The 20532-nt window shown below is 40.3% G+C and overlaps 1 protein-coding gene across 2 annotated transcripts in view; it reads right to left on the bottom strand.

Annotated features, from left to right (window-relative positions):
- ITIH5 (inter-alpha-trypsin inhibitor heavy chain 5) overlaps positions 1-20532 on the bottom strand; it is an 83918-nt gene that overhangs the window by 51380 nt on the left and 12006 nt on the right. For both annotated transcript variants that reach the window (XR_010411716.1, XM_064592087.1), the window contains exons 3-4: positions 2490-2653; positions 1426-1527 (exon numbers count right to left, since the gene is read on the bottom strand). Coding sequence is in view for 1 of the 2 variants with exons in the window: in XM_064592087.1 (XP_064448157.1) it covers positions 1426-1527; positions 2490-2653 (266 nt within the window). In the remaining variant the exon portion in view is untranslated. The remainder of the gene's footprint in view (positions 1-1425; positions 1528-2489; positions 2654-20532) is intronic.

The raw sequence follows: 20532 nt of genomic DNA, 5'->3' as shown, positions 1-20532 counted from the left end.
CTAAACTGTGGCATAATTATGAACAACTTATGAATTGTAATGTGAAAAATAATCTTCATAACACTCATCTAATAAAGACCACTCGGGATCCATCTGCAGTCCAACAAAATTAGATTTTAATAAACTGCTGCAGGAGGGGAGACTACATACCAAAGGCATCATGGAGAATCTTGCCAAACAAAGGAGGACATAGGGTAATATCATAGGATTGGGAGAAAAGTGGAGTGTAGATAAGGTTAAATGAAACAGTGTTTGGAGGCTTGAAAAAAAGCAGGGCTGTGTGTAAAGTGGTTAGTGGAGGGAGTCTTCCTTCTCAGCCTGGAGGGAGAAGCAAACTCGAGGTTCTCTGTCCTTAGGAACTACAAAGTTAAGATAAATGTGGACTTTTGTGTCCAACAATGCCTTATCTGAAGCTGTGGACCTTGGCTGCTTTTTGTATCAAAGTAAACCCATGACTCACATCTTCCAGGCAAGAGTGAGATGTTCCATTCTCGCTAATAGGATTTCCAACAGCAAAGTTTCTGACAGTCTATGATTTTAAAGAACAAGTTTTCCCCAAACTGCATCCTTTTATTAAGGAACAAAAACAGGGTCACATGTTCACACCAACTTATCTGGATACCAAGATCATTTTTCTTCAAAGGGAACAGATCACTTTTCTTCAAATGGGTAGAGAGGGAAATAGAATCTTAGTATACCAAGTGGCTCTGCAGTTAATGCCATTTATGTAATCATTAAAACTCAAATACTAGTTAATGGTTTTCAATGTTTAGATTCAAGTTATAGACAAAACAAAGAAAATACATGTCATTACAGATCAGAATTTAAATGTTGGTAACTCTGACAGCGCAAAAGTAAATGATCATGTAGAAAAAGATGGGCACTGGAAATGGGAAAGGAAAGGTAGGGTTTCAGTGAAGGAGAGGGAATTATCATTTAAGATAGTAGGGCTATTCTAAGATGGTGTAACACGGCTTACATTGATGGAAGAAGAGATAAGAATGTGAAAATGTGGAATGCAGAGGGAAAGTGGGAGTGTTGTACATATGCTAAATCGTCTTCCTTCACAGCAGAGAATCAACAGATAATGTCTGATGTTTATCAAGAAATTTTTAAAAAACAAGAAAGTACTGTAAGTTTTAGAGTTAGGGAGGTCACTACAAAAAGAAACTACAGAAATATTAGAAGTGGGTGTCTCTAGGAAGTGAGACCTGGGGAGTGGGAGTGGTAAAATATTCCTTTTTATTATAAACTCTTTCCTGCTATACTGTTAACTATATATATTTAATTACTTACTATATGATAACAATAAAAAGCAGATAAATCCTTGAAGGAAGGGAAGAGAAAAAGATGGGTAGGCAAAGGAGTAGGAAATGTGGCCCTTTGCTGAAGTGGATTTTAATTACTTAACTCCATGGCACTTACCCATTATCTTCTGAGGTTTTATTCCTTTTCTCTTTTACCTTATCACCATTTTTCTTTTCTCTCCCTGTAATTTCTCCCTGATACACCTTGTCTCCAATGAGCCTGAAATACAAGAGACAGCTGTGTTACCACCTTGCAGTTCCAAGACAAATTGAAACATGGATCTCATAACCATGACAACCCTAGAAAATATTTTTATGTGACTCTTGGATATCCAGAAAGAATGCATTCCAGACCAAGGCACTATCCTTGAATCATTCATTTCATTCTAGGGCAATTTTCAGCAGGTCCAAATAGTCAGGCCTGACCCATGGTGCCTCTGGGATTCTCCAGGAGGAAATCAGATCTGCTCAAATTTCCATGAAGATTCCCCAGCTTGAATCTTGCCCAGACCCAAAAGGACACCCCCCAAATCCACCCTATTTTGCATGTCTTTACCTCCTAGTTCAGAAGAAAAGATGAAATAATTCACCTCGTATATCATAGGGATCACGCCATCTCATCATTCAGATCTCGACTTAAACATGGCTTCTTCTGAGCCACCTCCCTGATTTCTCCCTGCCTAGACAAGCCCCTCTCAGTCCTATTTGCCATCTTTAAGCACTCGCTATGGTCTGAAATTATCTCACCTATTGATTTGTGTACTTACTTATTATTTCTCCCACTGCCATTTCTGCAGCCGAGCAACATTGTCTGTTTCATAGAAGTACACACTTCACTTTGAAGAGCTCCTGGCCCGGAGTGGGCACTTGTTTGTGGAGGGAAGGAGAGAAAGACAGAAGAAAAGAAGGGGAATCGAAGGCAGGAAGAAGACAGGAACAGAATGAAAGAAGAGATCGTGAAAAGGAGGGAAGGAAGAAGAAGGGGTGGAAGGGAGATAGAAAAGGAAAAAGGAAGGTAGAGAAGGAAGGAGACCAGGAAGGAGGGAGTCATCCTTCTCCCAACCATTCGCTGGGAGAAATTCTCACACCTGAAGGCTGTGGAGCTCACATCCTCTCAGGGTCACCCTGGCCACCCCACACAGACATCTCCATTCCAAGGTCTCTGACCAGACTGTCGCTTACAAAGTGAAGTTGGTGATGAAAGCTGCAGCTGGAATCTGCATCTGAAACTCAATTTCCTGGTCCTCGGAAGCTCTATTCAGCATTCTACAGGAAACCGTAGTGAAGGCGTAACGGGAAATAATGGTAGACTTCACCGAGAATTCCGTCATCAAGGGTTTGGTTTTCTGTTGGAATTAAAACACATGGTATTTTCAGTGATGTGTGAAAGTGGGAATCAACCATTCTGGGGAAGGTGTGAGGCTCTGTTTTCTTCAGAGAAATAATCTTCAACTTCGGAGCCTTTGGCATGTGATTCCTTTCTTCTCTATCTTGTCCTGGCTTTCCCATCTACCACTCTCTCCACTCATAAAACAACTGTGGTTGGACAACCAGCTCATGAGACAGAAGCACATCTTTTAACTTAACCTTAACAAATGGACACAGTTAAGATTTCCTATTTAACAGAGAATACACAGTGCTGAAGTAGTTTAATGAAGTATCGGAATTTTAGAAGTGAAGTATGAGAAGTACATAACGCTTTTCTGTTATAAACTCTTAGATCACATTTACAGGATCATGAATTGATGAACACATCAAGGCACACCCAAAGAAATTCTCATATTTTCAAATTAAATTCAATATCCACTTAGAGAAACTAGATTCCAGAGCTTTCCCATGGAGACTACAATCACATTACTGGAAAGTGGGAATCGATACTGAGCTCAAGACAGTATTTGGGCAATTAGAACCCAGAAAAAGGAAAGTTTCTGCTAATTAAATTTATCCCCAAAGGCTCTGATAAGAGAAGCTGCTACATGGAACAAATTTAAAAGCTGGTTAAAACTTTTCAGTGTATTTCTAGCCTTTACAACAATGCTCCAAGTGATGGCAGCAGACGCTGGAGAAGGAAGGAAGCATTCATGAGGAAAGTTAGCAGAGTGGCTCTCTAACTCCAAGAACTGGCTGAACAACTTACAGGCACGGACTGAACGTTTGTGTCCCCCGTCTTCCCCCATCCCACCACCACCACCAAATTCACATGGTAAAGCCCTAAACCACCCCCCCATGTGATGGTACTTGGGGATGGGCCTTTGGAGGTGAGTAGGGTTAGATGAGGTCACGAGGGCCTTCATGATGGGGTGAGTGCCCCACAAGAGGAGACACGAGAGAGCTTGTTCTTGCTCTCCATGGGGACCTGGAGAAAAGGCTGTGTGAGTGAGAATGTGGCCATCTACAAGCTAGCAAGAGTCTGCACCAGAAAATGAACCCTGCCAGATACTGATTTTGGACTTTCCAGTTTCCAGAACAGCAAGAATATAAATTTCTGTTGTTTATGGTATTTTGTTATGGCAGCCCAAGCAGACCTAGACGAGGCATTATCTCATTATGGACTTGGACACACATTCAAAGTAGGTGTTTTTTATTCCCATTTCATACATGAGAAGAAGTCAAGCTTGCAAGTTTACATATTGGCCCATCATTAATGGAGATGAGACTTGAATTCAATCCTACCTGCTCCAGAGTCCACACTCACCACCATGATGCTAGGCTGCCTCTGCGGATACATCTTTCTATCTCTGTGTACTCAAACCCCAGCATGGTCTTCAGCATACTGCAGGCTCTCAATAAATGCTGAACGGAACCAGGTTACTCTGATAGGATTCTACTTTCTCCTATGGGAATTGACCAACCTAGTCAATGTTTATCTCAACCTGTGTCTGCTCTCTAAACTTCTTTCCAGGCCTAAGCTAGTTTTCAAAATAACCATAAGATAATGACCTGCTGAAATCAAGGCATATTTAGCTCCTGTGATATACAGAGGGAAACTTAAACCCCATTTCAGTAGAGTTTCACAGTGCGTTGCTCTCTTTAAGTATATTTAAATGTTGGGAGTCAAATCATACCTTTCATAACAAACTACCAAAAGCTGACAGATACTTTATATGACATGTTACAGAAGTAAGACTGAGCCCTCCTTAGCCCCCTACATCTGAGAATACACAGGAACAGCTGCAAGATGGGGAGCTGCATAGGAGCGAGGCCAGAATGCACGAGTGCTGGGCACAGAGGTCAAGGGATTATTCATCTTTGTGGCTGAACTTCTGGTCTTGGTGACTCAAGGGATAAAGACAAATGGCAACATGTACCAGAACATGTACCTTTCTTGGAAAGTTGGAAAAATATAAGCACATAGGTTCAGTGAAATGATGATCAAGTAGAAAAAAAAAATCTAAACATATTTGAAAGATTTTTTTCACCAGCAAGAGGAAAAGAAGTTCTCTGATTTGGTCTGAGAAGGAATTAGGTCAAAGCAACGGTTCTCAAGTGTGGTCCCAGGACTAGCAATATGAGCATCACCTGGAAACTTGTTAAACATGCAGAATCTCAAACTCCGTCCCAGACTTGCAGAATTAGAAACACAGGAGATAGGGCCAGAAATCTGTATTTTAACAAGACTTCCAAGGGATCCTGATGCTCAAGTTTGAGAACCACTGTTTTTTTGTTTTTGTTTTTGTTTTTTTAGTTAACTGTGGATAGATTTTTTTATTATTATGTTATGTTAGTCACCATATAGTACATCATTAGTTTTTGATGTAGTGTTCCATGATTCATTGTTTGTATATAACACCCAGTGCTCCATGCAATACATTTTAAAGTAACACAAGGAGGTGGCCCTCTTCATATTTCTTCATCTCTAAGTTAAGAGAGCTTGAATAAATCACTAAAATTATGTCCACGTCGAGATCCAAGAACCTAAGGCAAAGCCAAAAGTAAGGAATAAAACTGGGTTTTAGGAAACTATTCCGGAATTCAGAAATACTTGATTATGAATAGTCTCCATGAAAATCTAGTCTCCTTAGGACAATATCTGACTCTCCAGAAGTGACTTGGATTAAAAAGAGATTCTAGGGGTGCCTGGGTGGCTCAGATGGTTAAGCGTCTGCCTCTGGCTCAGGTCATGATCCCAGGGTCCTGGGATAGAGCTCCACATTGGGGTCCCTGCTGAGCGGGAAGCCTGCTTCTCCCTCTCCCTCTTCCTGCTGCTTTCCCTGCTTGTACACACTCTCTCTCTGTCAAAAATAAATAAAATCTTTAAAAAAAAAGAGAGAGATTCTAGATGTGGTTTAACCAAATGCTTCTGTTAAAATATATACCACAGACCCTGAGCAAGATGGCAGAGGAGTAGGAGACCTAAATTTCGTCTGGTCCCAGGAATTCAGCTGGATAGGGATCAAACCATTCTGAACACCTACAAACTCAACAGGAGATCGAAGAAAAGAAGAGCAACAACTCTCTGAACAGAAAAGCGACCACTTTCTGGAAGGTAGGACATGTGGAGAAGCGAATCTGAGGCGATATTCGGGAGGATAGACAGCGGGGGAGGGGGCCTCCACCAGCCCCTACCGGCAAGTGACAGAGCAGTGGAGTACAAAATCGGAATGTTTAGAAGTCAGCTCCACTGAGGGACGTCACTCTGGTGGCTAAGCAGGGGGTGGAACCCTCACGGGACAGTGTGGTCTCAGGACCCTCGGGGTCACAGAAAGACCAGGGGTGACTGAGTGCGGCAGAGCTCCCAGGTATCGGAGCGGGGAAGCCGGCTGCTGAGACAGAGCCGAGGCGCGGGCTCTCAGCTCGGGGTTGCCATGGACCGTGATCCGCAGCACAGTCGGGCCACTGCTCCTCCAGCAGGGACCCAACAAGCGGCAGATCCAGGGAGACTCCCCTTCCTCCCCCGGGAGGAGCAGCGCGGGAGTGCACCGCAGGGATCTGCTGGGTTTGGGGACTCCACACGGTGTCAGGTGCCAGAGATAGAAACGCTTGGTCACAGGCCGGGTGAGCACGGAGTACAGCTGGAGACTGGGGAGACGGGAGTGACTGACTACTTTTCTCTGGGGGCTCACTGAGGAGCGGGGCCCTGAGTTCTCGGCTCCTCAGGGGTGGAGATTGGGAGGCCGTCATTTTCACTCTCATCCTCCAAAGCTGCACAGAAAGCCTGCAGGGAACAAAAGCTCCAGAGAGCAAACCCTAGCAGATTACTTAGTCCAGCCCAGCAGAGGCGGGACAATTCACCTCCAGCAAAGACATTTGGGAACTATGGCAACAGGCCCCTCCCCCAGAAGATCAGTGAGAACAGCCAGCCAAGACCAAGTTTACCAATCAATGAGAACGGCAGAACTCCAGCACTAGGGGAATACTGCACATAGAATCCATGGCTTTTTTACCATGAATCTTTAGCCTTTCACAGTTAATTTTTTTAACTGTCTTTTTTTTTTTTCTTTGTCCCTTTTTCAACCAACATTTTATCAATCCCTGTTTTAAAAAAACATTTTTATTTTTCATTTTTAGAGTCATATTCTATCCCTTCATAGTAGTTACCCTTATTTTTGGTATACATATATAAGTTGTTCTCTCTTTAAAATTTTGAGATACAGTTTCTTCTAATAGATCAAAATATACCCTAAATCTCTAGTGTATGGCTTTGTTCTAGTCTCCTGCTTGATCACATTCTCTCCCTTTTTTTTCTTTTTTTAATTTCTCTTCTTTCTCTTTTCAACCAACTTCTTATGAATTCCTTTTATAAAATCTTTTATAATTTTCTCTTTACACTCATATTCAATCCCTTCATTGTATTTACCCTTATTTTTGTACATATATAAGCTTTTCTTTCTTTAAAATTTTGGGAGACCGTTTCTTCTAACAGACGAAAATACGCCCAAAATCTAGTGTGTGGCACTGATCTGTTCACCAGGCTGATCATATTTGATCATATTCTTTTTTTTTCATGTTTTTCTTTTCCTTTTTTTTTTTTTCCTTCCCTTCCTTTACCCCTGGTTTCAGGTCTCTTCTTATCTGTTTAGTGTATATTTTTCTGGGGTCGTTTTTACCCTGTTAGCATTTTTTTCTCTCATTCATTTATTCTCCTCTGGACAAAATGACAAGACGGAAAAAATCACCTCAAAAAAAAGAACAAGAGGCAGTACTGACTGCCAGGGACCTAAACAATACAGACATTAGTAAGATGTCAGAACTAGAGTTCAAAATGACAATTATAAAGATATTAGCTGGGCTTGAAAAAAGCATGGAAGATATTAGAGAAATGCCTTCTGGAGAAATAAAAGAACTAAAATCTAACCAAGTCAAAATCAAAAAGGCTATTAATGAGGTGCAATCAAAAATGGAGCCTCTAACTGCTAGGATAAATGAGGCAGAAGAGAGAATCAGTGATATAGAAGATCAAATGATGGAAAATAAAGAAGCTGAGAAAAAGAGAGATAAACAACTACTGGATCACGAGGGCAGAATTCGAGAGATAAGCGATACCATAAGACAAAACAATATTAGAATAATTGGGATCCCAGAAGAAGAAAGAGAGAGAGGGGCAGAAGGTATACTGGACCAAATTATAGCAGAGAACTTCCCTAATTTCGGGTAGGAAACAGGCATCAAAATCCAGGAGGCACAGAGAACCCCCCTCAAAATCAATAAAAATAGGTCAACACCCCGACATGTAATAGTAAAACTTACAAGTCTCAGAGACAAAGAGAAAATCCTGAAAGCAGCTCGGGACAAGAGATGTGTAACCTACAATGGTAGAAACATTAGATTGGCAACAGACCTATCCACAGAGACCTGGCAGGCCAGAAAGTACTGGCATGATATATTCAGAGCATGAAATGAGAAAAATGTGGAGCCAAGAATACTATATCCAGCTAGGCTGTCATTGAAAATAGAAGGAGAGATAAAAACTTCCAGGACAAACAAAAACTAAAGGAATTTGCAAACACGAAATGAGCCCTACAAGAAATATTGAAAGGGGTCCTCTAAGCCAAGAAAGAGCCTAAAAGCAACATAGACCAGAAGGGAACACAGACAATATACAGTAACAGTCACCTTACAGGCAATACAATGGCACTAAATTCATATCTTTCAATAGTTACCCTGAATGTAAATGAGCCAAATGCCCCAATCAAAAGACACAGGCTATCAGATTGGGTAAAAAAACAAGACCCATCAATATGCTGTCTGCAAGAGACTCATTTTACACCCAAAGACACCCCCAGATTGAAAGTGAAGGGGTGGAAAACCATTTACCATGCTAATGGATACCAAAGAAAGCTGGGGTGGCAATCCTTATATCAGACAAATTAGATTTTAAACCAAAGACTATAATAAGAGATGAGGAAGAACACTATATCATACTTAAAGGGTCTATTCAACAAGAAGATCTAACAATTGTAAATATCTATGCCCCTAAGATGGGAACAGCCATTTATATAAGCCAATTAATAACAAAAGCAAAGAAACACATCGATAACAATACAATAATAATGGGGGATTTAAACACCCCCCTCACTGAAATGGACAGATCATCTAAGCAAAAGATCAAGAAGGAAATAAAGACTTTAAATGACACACTGGACCAAATGGACTTCACAGATATATTCAGAACATTCCATCCCAAAGCAACAGAATACACATTCTTCTCTAGTGCTCATGGAACATTCTCCAAAATAGATCACATCCTAGGTCATAAATCAGGTCTCAACCAGTACCAAAACACTGGGATCATTCCCTGCATATTTTCAGACCACAATGCTTTGAAACTAGAACTCAGTCACAAGAGGAAAGTCAGAAAGAACTCAAATACATGGAGGCTAAAGAACATCCTACTAAATAATGAATGGGTCAACCAGGAAATTAAAGAATTAAAAAATGCATGGAAACAAATAAAAATGAAAACACAACTGTTCAAAATCTTTGGGATGGAGGAAAGGCAGTCCTAAGAGGAAAGTATATAGCAATACATGCCTTTCTCAAGAAACAAGAAAGGTCTCAAATACACAACCTAACCCTACACCTAAAGGAGCTGGAGAGAGAACAGCAAATAAAGCCTAAACCCAGCAGGAGAAGAGAAATAATAAAGATCAGACAGAAATCAATGAAATATAAACCAAAAGAACAGTAGAACAGATCAACGAAACTAGGAGCTGGTTCTTTGAAAGAATTAACAAGATTGATAAACCCCCGGCCAGACTTATCAAAAAGAAAAGAGAAATGATCCAAATAAATAAAATCATGAATAAAAGAGGAGAGATCACAACCAACACCAAAGAAATACAAACAATTATAAGAACATATTATGAGCAACTCTATGCCAGCAAATTAGATAATCTGGAAGAAACGGATGCATTCCTAGAGATGTATCAACCACCAAAACTGAACCAGGAAGAAATAGAAAACCTGAACAGACCTATAACCACTAAGGAAATTGAAGCAGTCATCAAAAATCTCCCAACAAACAAAAGCCCAGGGCCAGATGGCTTCCCAGGGGAATTCTACCGAACATTTAAAGAAGAATTAATACCTATTCTTCTGAAACTGTTACAAAAAATAGAAATGGAAGGAAAACTTCCAAACTCGTTTTATGAGGCCATTACCTTGATCCCCAAACCAGACAAAGACCCCATCAAAAAGGAGAATTACAGACCAATATCCTTGATGAACATGGATGTAAAAATTCTCACCAAAATACTAGCCAGTAGGATCCAACAGTACATTAAAAGGATTATTCACCACAACCGAGTGGGATTTATCCCTGGGCTGCAAGTTTGGTTCAACATCCACAAATCAATCAATGTGATACAATACATTAATAAAAGAAAGAACAAGAACCATATGATCCTCTCAATAGATGCAGAAAAAGCATTCGACAAAGTCCAGCATCCTTTCTTGATCAAAACTCTTCAGAGTATAGGGATAGAGGGTACATACCTCAATATCATAAAAGCCATCTATGAAAAACCCACAGTGAATATCATTCTCAATGGGGAAAAACTGAGAGCTTTCCCCCTAAGGTCAGGAACACGACAGGGATGTCCACTATCACTACTTCTATTCAACATAGTATTAGAAGTCCTAGCCACAGTAATCAAACAACAAAAAGAAATAAAAGGCAAAGAAGAATTCAAACTCTCACTCTTTGTAGATGATATGATACTTTATATGGAAAACCCAAAAGACTCCACCCCAAAACTGCTAGAACTCATACAGGAATTCAGTAAAGTGGCAGGATATAAAATCAATGCACAGAAATCAGTGGCATTCCTATACACCAACAAGACAGAAGAAGGAGAAATTAAGGAGTCAATCCCATTTACAATTGCACACAAAACCATAAGATACCTAGGAATAAATCTAACCAAAGAGGCAAAGAATTTGTACTCAGAAAACTATAGAACACTCATGAAAGAAATTGAGGAAGACATAAAGAAATGGAAAAACGTTCCAAGCTCATGGATTGGAAGAACAAATATTGTGAAGATGTCAATGCTACCTAGAGCAATCTACACATTTAATGCAAACCCTATCAAAAGACCATCCACTTTTTTCAAAGAAATGGAACAAATAATCCTAAAATTTGTATAGGACCAGAAAAGACCCTGAATAGCCAGAGGAATTTGAAAAAGAAAAGCAAAGCTGGTGGCATCACAATTCCAGACTTCAAGCTCTATTACAAAGCTGTCATCATCAAGACAGTATGGTACTGACAAAAAAACAGACACATAGATCAATGGAACAGAATAGAGAGCCCAGAAATGGACCCTCAACTCCATGGTCAACTAATCTTCGACAAAGCAGGAAAGAATGTCCAACAGAAAAAAGACAGTCTCTTCAACAAATGGTGTTGGGAAAATTGGACAGCCACATGCAGAAGAATGAAACTGGGCCATTTCCTTACACCACACACAAAAATAGACTCCAAATGGTTGAAAGACCTCAATGTGAGACAGGAGTCCATCAAAATCCTAAAGGAGAACACAGGCAGCAACCTCTTCAACCTCAGCCACAGCCACTTCTTCCTAGAAACATCGCCAAAGGCAAGGGAAGCAAGGGCAAAAATGAACTATTGGGACTTCATCAAGATAAAAAGCTTTTTCACAGCAAAAGAAACAGTCAACAAAACCAAAAGACAACTGACAGAATGGGAGAAGATATTTGCAAATGACATATCAGATAAAGGGCTAGTATCCAAAATCTATAAAGAACTTATCAAACTCAACACCCAAAGAACAAAGAATCCAATCAAGAAATGGGCAGAAGACATGAACAGACATTTTTCCAAAGAAGACATCCAAATGGCCAACAGACACGTGAAAAAGTGCTCAACATCACTCAGCATCAGGGAAATCCAAATCAAAACCTCAATGAGATACCACCTCACACCAGTCAGAATGGCTAAAATTAACAAGTCAGGAAACGACAGATGTTGGCGGGGATGCGGAGAAAGGGGAACCCTCCTACACTGTTGGTGGGAATGCAAGCTGGTGCAGCCACTCTGGAAAACTGTATGGAGGTTCCTCAAAAAGTTGAAAATAGAGCTACCATATGATCCACAATTGCACTACTGGGTATTTACCCCAAAGATACAAAAGTAGGGATCCGAAGGGGTACGTGCACCCCGATGTTTATAGCAGCAATGTCCACAATAGCCAAACTGTGGAAAGAGCCAAGATGTCCATTGACAGATGAATGGATAAAGAAGATGTATATATATATATACAATGGAATATTATGCAACCATCAAAAGGAATGAAATCTTGCCATTTGCAATGACATGGATGGAACTGGAGGGTATTATGCTGAGCAAAATAAGTCAATCAGAGAAAGACATGTGTCATATGATCTCACTGATATGAGGAATTCTTAATCTCAGGAAACAAACTGAGGGTGGCTGGAGTGGTGGGGGTGGGAGGGATGGGGTGGCTGGGTGATAGACATTGCGGAGGGTATGTGCTATGGTGAGCACTGTGAATTGTGTAAGACTCTTTGAATCACAGACCTGTACCCCTGAAACAAATATTACATTATATGTTAAAAAAAAGAAGACGATAGTAGGAAGGGAAAAATGAAAGGCGGGGAAATCAGAGGGGGAGACGAACCATGAGAGACTATGGACTCTGACAAACAAACTGAGGGTTCTAGGGGTGGGGTGGGGGGATGGGTTAGCCTGGTGATGGGTATTAAAGAGGGCACGTATTGAATGGAGCACTGGGTGTTATACGCTAACAATGAATCATGGAAGACTACATCAAAAACTAATGATGTAATGTATGGTGATTAACATAACATAATAAAAGAAAAAAATATATATATATATATATTCCACAATTCAGGGCGTCTGGGTAGCTCAGTTGGTTAAGCATCTGACTCTTGATTTCTGCTCAGGTCATGATCTCAATCAGGTCTGTGGGATCAAGCCCTGCATATGGCTCTGTGCTGAACGTGGAGCCTGCCTGAAATTCTCTCTCTCCCTCTGCCCCTCCCCCCATTTGTGCATGTGCTAATGCTCTCTCTAAATTAAATAAATAAATCTTTAAAAATACACACACACAGACACACACACACCATATTTCAGTAAGGACAATGAGAATAAGGCTGGAGAAGGTGGTAATGGTAATGATCTCAAGAGCACAATAACCCGTTGGTTTTTTTTAAATTAAAATTTGTATCTCCTCATCTTTCCAAAATGGAACCCTGAGATAAATTAAAGCATAAATTGAGATGCAGTGTTTTACTTTTACTTAGGGTTTCCCTGGAGATAGGTTTTCTTCCTAAATTATCCATGTTTCAACATATTCTTTTATCTCCAGTATCCTTATATTCTTATAATGTGAATTTGTGAAGCATCTCAATACCACTGCGCACAACTCTAATTTCTATACATACATTGGGTAAAAAGGAGCCAATGCTTAAAAAAACAGAGAAAAATCCCATGAACTCAGAAAATTCTAGTTATCATTTTCCACTTTATTTAAAATGGAAACCAGTTTTTTAAAAAATATCAAGTAACAGATGCACGTGGTAAAACTTTCAAATTACACAGAAAATAAAAGGAAACACAATGGTCTCCCTCCCACCCTAGATCTAAGTTCTGTTTCCCAGAAGCAATACTTAAATTAACAGTTTTTGGTATATCCTTCCATAAATACATGCTGTATTGATTTGCTTTAATTTCACCTAATAATACAGTGTGTTCATCTTTCTGTATCTGTACATGTTCCAATTATCTCATGCTGCATAACAAACCACTCTAAAACTTAGTGGTTTAACAGTAGCAATCATGGCATTTTTCTCTTGTGGTTTCTGTGGTCAGGAATTCTAGAAAGGCTTGGCCGGGGAGGGGGAGCCAGTCAGAAGGTGGCTGGAGCTGGAAGAGTGAGCTCCTGAAGCGGCTCAGGGCTGACTGGCATCTCTCTATCTCGTGTTGTCCCAGGGCCCCTCTACATGGTCCTTCCACATGGTCAAGTTCAGGCTAACTCACAGCATGGACTACACACACATTAGTCCAACTGATGATGTGGAAGCCAGAGGCTTCATGAGTGCACATTTCCGAACATTGAGGTGGAAGCTATATCCCCTTTTATGCCCTAACATACTCTACCGGGCGAAAGAGTCACAAAAGCACATTTGATTTCAAAGGCAGATCTCAATGGGAGGAGTGGAATATCAAAGGGCCACTATCTTTGAAAAAATGCAATCTGCCACCGTACAAACCAATCCCTCTCATTCTTCTTTTAATGGATGCACAGCACTTTCTTTTCATAGATGCACTATATTTTAATTAACAAGTCCTCTATCCCCCATCAACCCTTTATAATTATTTTTCCTGATCGTGTGAAACTTCCTTCAGATGTCCCAGCCTTCTGACTCGTCTACACCAGGCATCGGCAAACTATAGCAGGCAGGCCCACAGGATTTTGTAAATAAAGTTTTATTGGAACAGAAATTCATTTATATCCATTCATCTGCATATTATCTGTGGCTATCTACTTTCATGTTACAGGGTAGAATGGTTGAGTAGCTCTGTAATTGTGACAGACTACATAGTCTTGCAAAGCCTGAAGTACTTACTATCTACGCCTTTAAGTAAAAGTTTGCTGATCCCTGGTCTGCACTATTTAAAGAGATAAAACCCTGATATCAGTCATTTGCATACCTTTACTGAGTGGTGTGTTTTAGGAAGAAATCTCAAATTACATAGACCACAGGCATTTTTATTTGACTTGCATAGTCTTTTAAAATTTTTCATTTAGGGGGACAACATTTAAAAATTGGAAAGTTCGCATCAAAATCCATAATGCCCATTTCTCTTGAAACAGATAGTGGGGGCAACTCTGGATGCACATTGCCACATGACCATAGCTGCTGGAACTAATTAATGGTGGCTGATGCTCTAGATCCAAGTCCTATACGAACAGCTCCCCACGCCTACCAATCCCAACTATCTCACAGACCCTATGGCTGAGAGTGAGCAGCCATTTCACTGTGTTTTTACTAGATTTTTCCTTATTCCAAGCTTATTCTGCTCATTCATGTCCTCTGTTCTACTAGATTAAAAGTGACCACCATCTCTACACCTATGTTCAGCACATTATTCACAGTAGCTAAAATGTGGAAGCAACCTGTGTCCATTGACAGATGGAGGGATAAACAAAATGTGGTTTATACATATAATGGAATATTAAAAAGGAAGGAAATTCTGACCCATGCTACAAGATGGATGAATTTTTTAAAAAGTCTTTTTAAAGATTTTTATTTATTTGACAGAGGGAAAGACAGCGAGAGAGGGAACACAAGCAGGGGGAGTGGGAGAGGGAGAAGCAGGCTTCCTGCCGAGCAGGGAGCCCGATGCGGGGCTCAATCCCAGGACCCCAGGATCATGTCCTGAGCTGAAGGCAGATGCTTAATGACTGAGCCACCCAGGTGCCCCTGGATGAATTTTTTTTTAAGATTTATTTATTTTAGAGAGAGAGGGCGTAAGCAGGGGGAGAGGCAGAGGGAGAGGGAGAGAGAGAATCTCAAGCAGACTCCAAGCTGAGTGTAGAGCCCAATGCGGAGCTCAGTCCCACAACCATGAGATCATGACCTGAGCTGAAACCAAGAGTCAGATGCTTAACTGACTGAACAACCCAGGTGCCCCAACATGGATGAATTTTGAAGACATTATGCTAAGTGAAATAAATCAGTCACCAAAGGACAAATACTGTATGGTTCCACTTGCATGAAATACCTAGAGTAAGCAAATTCATTGAGACAGAAAGGAAAATGGTGGTTGCCAGGGGCTGGGAGTAGGGAGGAATGGGGAGTTAGTGTTTAATGGGTGACTGGAGATTGATGGTGGTGATGTTTGTATGACTGTGTGAATGTACTTAATACCACTGAACTGTACACTTTACAATGGCTTAAAAGGTAACTTTTGTAGAAAGACATGTATCATATGATCTCACTGATATGAGGAATTCTTAATCGCAGGAAACAAACTGAGGGTTGCTGGAGTGGGGGGTGGGGTGGGAGGGATGGGGTGACTGGGTGATAGACACTGGGGAGGGTATGTGCTCTGGTAAGCGCTGTGAATTGTGCAAGACTATTGAATCTCAGATCTGTACCTCTGAAATAAATAATGCAATATATGTGAAGAGAAAAAAAAAGAAGAAGAAGAAGGTAGCGGGAGGGGAAGAATGAAGCGGGGGAAATCGGAGGGGTGGACGAACCATGAGAGACGATGGACTCTGAAAAACAAACTGAGGGTTCTAGAGGGGAGGGGGGTGGGAGGATGGGTTAGCCTGGTGGTGGGTATTGAGGAGGGCACATTCTGCACGGAGCACTAGGTGTTATGCACAAACAATGAATCATGGAACACTTCATCTAGAACTAATGATGTAATGTATGGGGATTAACATAAGAATAAAAAAAAAAGCAACAGAAAAAAAAAAAAGTAACTTTTGTGTTATATGTATTTTAATACAGTAATGAAAAAATTGAACAAAATTTTTTGATGACCACAAATTCTTTTTCTTGCCACTGAGAGGTGGAGTTGAATTCATTTAATCTTTGAATCTGGGCCACAGTGACCCACCGCTTACTTCTTTTACATAAAAGTAGAGTAATAATTGGGAAAAGAACTTAGTAAGTTCCCAACTTAGAGGAACACAGTACACAGCCCCAGCTGTAGACCATTCCAAGTGAAATCCAGCTCCTTCAGTAGGTAATCCTTGCCCAGCACTGTTCTGACAATAATATGAAATTTTCTTCACTTGGTACCCTTGAGACTGTTTGTAATGTCATGTTAATTTGTCCTTATTCATGAGATAATTGTCAATTATCATTTCATTAAACTTAAAATTCAAATGTGAAATTAGAAGACATCTGACAAAACACTAAGCTGAACCATTATGGTATTTTTTTTTTTGGCCTCAAATTAAGATTATGGATATGGTAGACATTTTCCACAGTACTACATCAAAAATAGGACACACAGTTTATGGGCCCAAGAGACAGATTGAGAAAAGTTTCAAGAAACTATTTTAGTTTTATTGCTTCTGCCCAGTTACTATTTTCCCACAGGAGACCCCACTGTTACTTATGCCTCGTGGCCCTTGCCCTACTGGACAGCACCCTCAGCCTACAATCTACTAAAGCCACTTATGTGCATTATCCACCCCACCCCCAAGCTGCTCATCCCTTCTCCTGTCCCTGTGAGACCATACACAGAACAGGGACCATGACTTCTTCCTTTTTTTTATTTATTTATTTTTTACCCATAGCTGTCAGCATAGAGTAAAACTCAAGAACATTAATGGAATTGAATTTTTGAACCTTGAACAATGAAAGAAAAACACACATCCCCCCCAAAAGAAATGGTAATTAACTCGAATTTATTAACCACTCCTCTAGATTAAATTCCATGAAGGACTGAGAAGAACCACTACACATGGATCCTTCTCTCAAGGCACCTATGATCACATTGGGAAGAAAGGGCAAAACATAGAAAGCAACATAGGAAGATATATAGAGATGTACATATTCACTCATTGCCTGAAGACCTTCCAGAATTCATAAGAAAGAGAAATCAGTGAGGTCTGTAAAAGTAAGAAAAGGTTTTAAAATAAATATTGAATTTGTATGTGGTGAAGGAGAACAAAAAGAACATTCTAAAAACACAAAAGGCATAGAAGCAGGAATGAGCCTTAGCACATTCCTGGAACAAAGAATCGAGCAGTTTAATTAGAAAGGGGGTGCATTGTGAGAACACTGGACGGGTACACAAGACTGTCAGGAAACCGACATGCCCAAAGCCAAGGACAGAACTTGGAATGGCAGAGGTTCGTGAAAATTTGTCATTAAAGGAAGGATATAAAATAGTTGCTTCAGTTTTTCCCAGTGCACGGTTCTTAAAAATCCAACATGCTTTCCATATTTATAGTTAACTCATTATTTCATTTGGGGATGTCAACTGGAAAATCGGAGGCAAAGTCAAGTCTTCCTGTGACAAAACAGCTTCTTCATTATTTTTCCTATAAAGGCTAAACAGATGGAAAAGCAGTTTGAAGCAGGGAGTGTCTTAATTAGCTGCTCAAGGGACCAAAGCCTTCTGTGTGACTCATGTGAGTCACTTAAAATCAAGCCACCCAGAGGATGTCCTGAATTACCCAAGATGCCATCTGGAAATTAACTGAGCAATGTTTGGTCAGAACCAGGACTCTTCCCAGAAGATTAACCTTTTGTTGTTTTATTCTGGTCTAACGGTTCCCTAGTGACCATTAGAAGAAATAATTTTGGAGATGGTAGAGAACCACAGAAATCACATAACTCAGCATCCCCTCACTTTATAAAGAAGGTTGGCACTGGGCACTTGGTGGACTCTGGGTCCAGAGACCTTCATGGCACCTTCATGTCTCTCCTTTTTGAGAAAAACAACCAGCCCATGTTGCTGTTACATGAAGCAGAAGACTTTTAGACAAGGCACCTCCCTGGGGACTGTATTTGCCACCTGGGTGACACAGTTTTACGCCTCTATAGACAGAGGGTGGCATCAGCTCTGAATTGCCTGTTTGTGGTAATACATTCTACTGAGCAACGTTTCATTACGATTAGAGGAGAGGAAACATAAAATGCAATTATCACTTCTATGTTAAGAAAAAAACCCTATTCTATGTTATACGAAAACAATGAATTGTGGATCACTACATCAAAATCTAATGATGTATTGTATGGTGACTAACATAATAAAATAAAATTAAAAAAAAAGAAAAATTAAAAAAAAGAGAAGACTGTAAAACAAAACAAAACAAAACAAAACAAAACAAAAAACCCTACTCTATACACCTCCTAACAAAAAATAAACCACAATGGCTAGAGTCGGGACAAAGGAGACAGACACATATGTAACTAGCCCTCAGTGAGGTAACAACGCTCAGCACCATACTGGTTGACTATATTTTCTATGTTCTTGATGCTCTGGCATTTGGGGCCTTGCTCCTGGAGAGACTGTCCCTCCCAGGGCAAGCTAATGCCTAGAGACAGCAAACTACTCCTGCGTGAGCCCACCTTTGACACACAACCCACCCGTCCAGAGCCCACACTCCCAGCCACCTCCTTTGTCAAGCTCTCATACACCAAGCCAAGATTCCCCTTTCCCCAAGTCACCCCAGGGCCAGATCCCAGACAACCAGAGACCAGCATGGGGCCTCCTGTTCCTAGGGACCTGTGAGTATAAACTCCTTTCTTCGTGATGATCAGTTCCAGGTCTCCATGTCTCACCATATCTGCTTATAACAAACCCCAGGTACAAATTTTAGACTACCAGCTATGAAGAAGATGCCAAGACATGCTCCTGCCACTGAGAGGTTAAATGATGACAGTGAAAATCAGGCCACTATCTGTTAAGGACCATGGATACTCAGATACAAAGATACCCCCTGATTTTTAAAATACAAATTTTCTTTGCGTATGTGTTTGCCAGAGAGTGTCATAAAAAGGGTATCTAATTAATTCAAAAGAAAATCAGGCAAATCTCTGTGGTTCATGAGCTGGCAGTGATACAAAAGGAACAGCTATTGCTGTCCACATTCTATTCATTACTTAGAGAACATCCAGAGACCTTCAAATTAGCATGGCCAACTAGAGCAGAAACTATAAGGAGACTCACAGGATAAACTGAGGCTACAGAGGCTGACCACAGTCAGATCACACAGGGCCTTAGGTGTCCTTGCAGTTTATCCTATAGGTAACATGAAGTCACCACAGACATTTGCAAAAGAGAATGATGCATCAGGTCTACTGCTGGGAAGAGCATTCCGGTACCCATTGGATGTACTAAAGTTCATGGTAAAAAGGCATAATGCGTGTTAAAGTAAGACTTTTAAAATTCTTAGAGATTTCTAAGAAAATCTCAGTGATTATATAAATATTGAAAGTCTAAGGGTCAAGAAAATCTTTGAAACCAAAAATGAAAATTCAAAGGCTATAAAGAAAAGATAAACTTATTTATTACCAAGGCACTTAAAACTTCTACATGGAAAACATACCATAAACAAAGTTAATCGACAAATGACACATTTGAGGGGGGAATTCTTCCAATTTGGAAGACAGAGATCTCTATTATTATTACAAAGATCTCTAACATACTGACCACTGGGGGATAAAAGACACAATAGAAAGATGGGTACAGGACACACACATGCACACGCGTGCACACACACACACACACAATTCACAGAAGAACCACTCTAAATGGCCAATAAATGTATGGGGAAAAAAGTCTAAATTCATAAGTAGTCAGGCAAATGCTAGTTAAAGGAACAATGAGATAGCACTTTATATCTAAGAGACTGACAAGCCAAAAAGAGTGATTATATGTTTGCTGGCAGAAATGTGCATATTTACCATCGCTCATAGAAATGGAATTAATACAGATAGTATTAAGAGAAATAGTATTCAAAAGCAGTCTGACATCTATCAAAATGTAAAACGTCCATGCACTTTGATCCAGCAATCTTTCTATTGAAAATCTAGGCCATAGACTAAAAAGCACCCACATAACAGAATGATCAGAAAAATTTTTTTGCAGCATTTTTTACAGAGGCCAAAAAACTGGAGACAAATTGAAAGCTCATCCAATTTATTAAGCACAATGCTTAATAAATTACGGTGTGCCAACAACGTGGAATTTTTTTCACCATCTAAAAGAATGGATACACCGTTAGGCCAAATGACATACTGT

Source organism: Mirounga angustirostris, unplaced genomic scaffold, assembly GCF_029215605.1.
Source record: "Mirounga angustirostris isolate CCGP_5_RB_7025 unplaced genomic scaffold, mMirAng1.0.hap1 SCAF_5, whole genome shotgun sequence".
Classification (NCBI taxonomy): Eukaryota; Metazoa; Chordata; class Mammalia; order Carnivora; family Phocidae; genus Mirounga; species Mirounga angustirostris.
The sequence above is the reverse complement of the archived record's forward strand: the minus strand, read 5'-3'. Positions and strand labels throughout refer to the sequence as shown.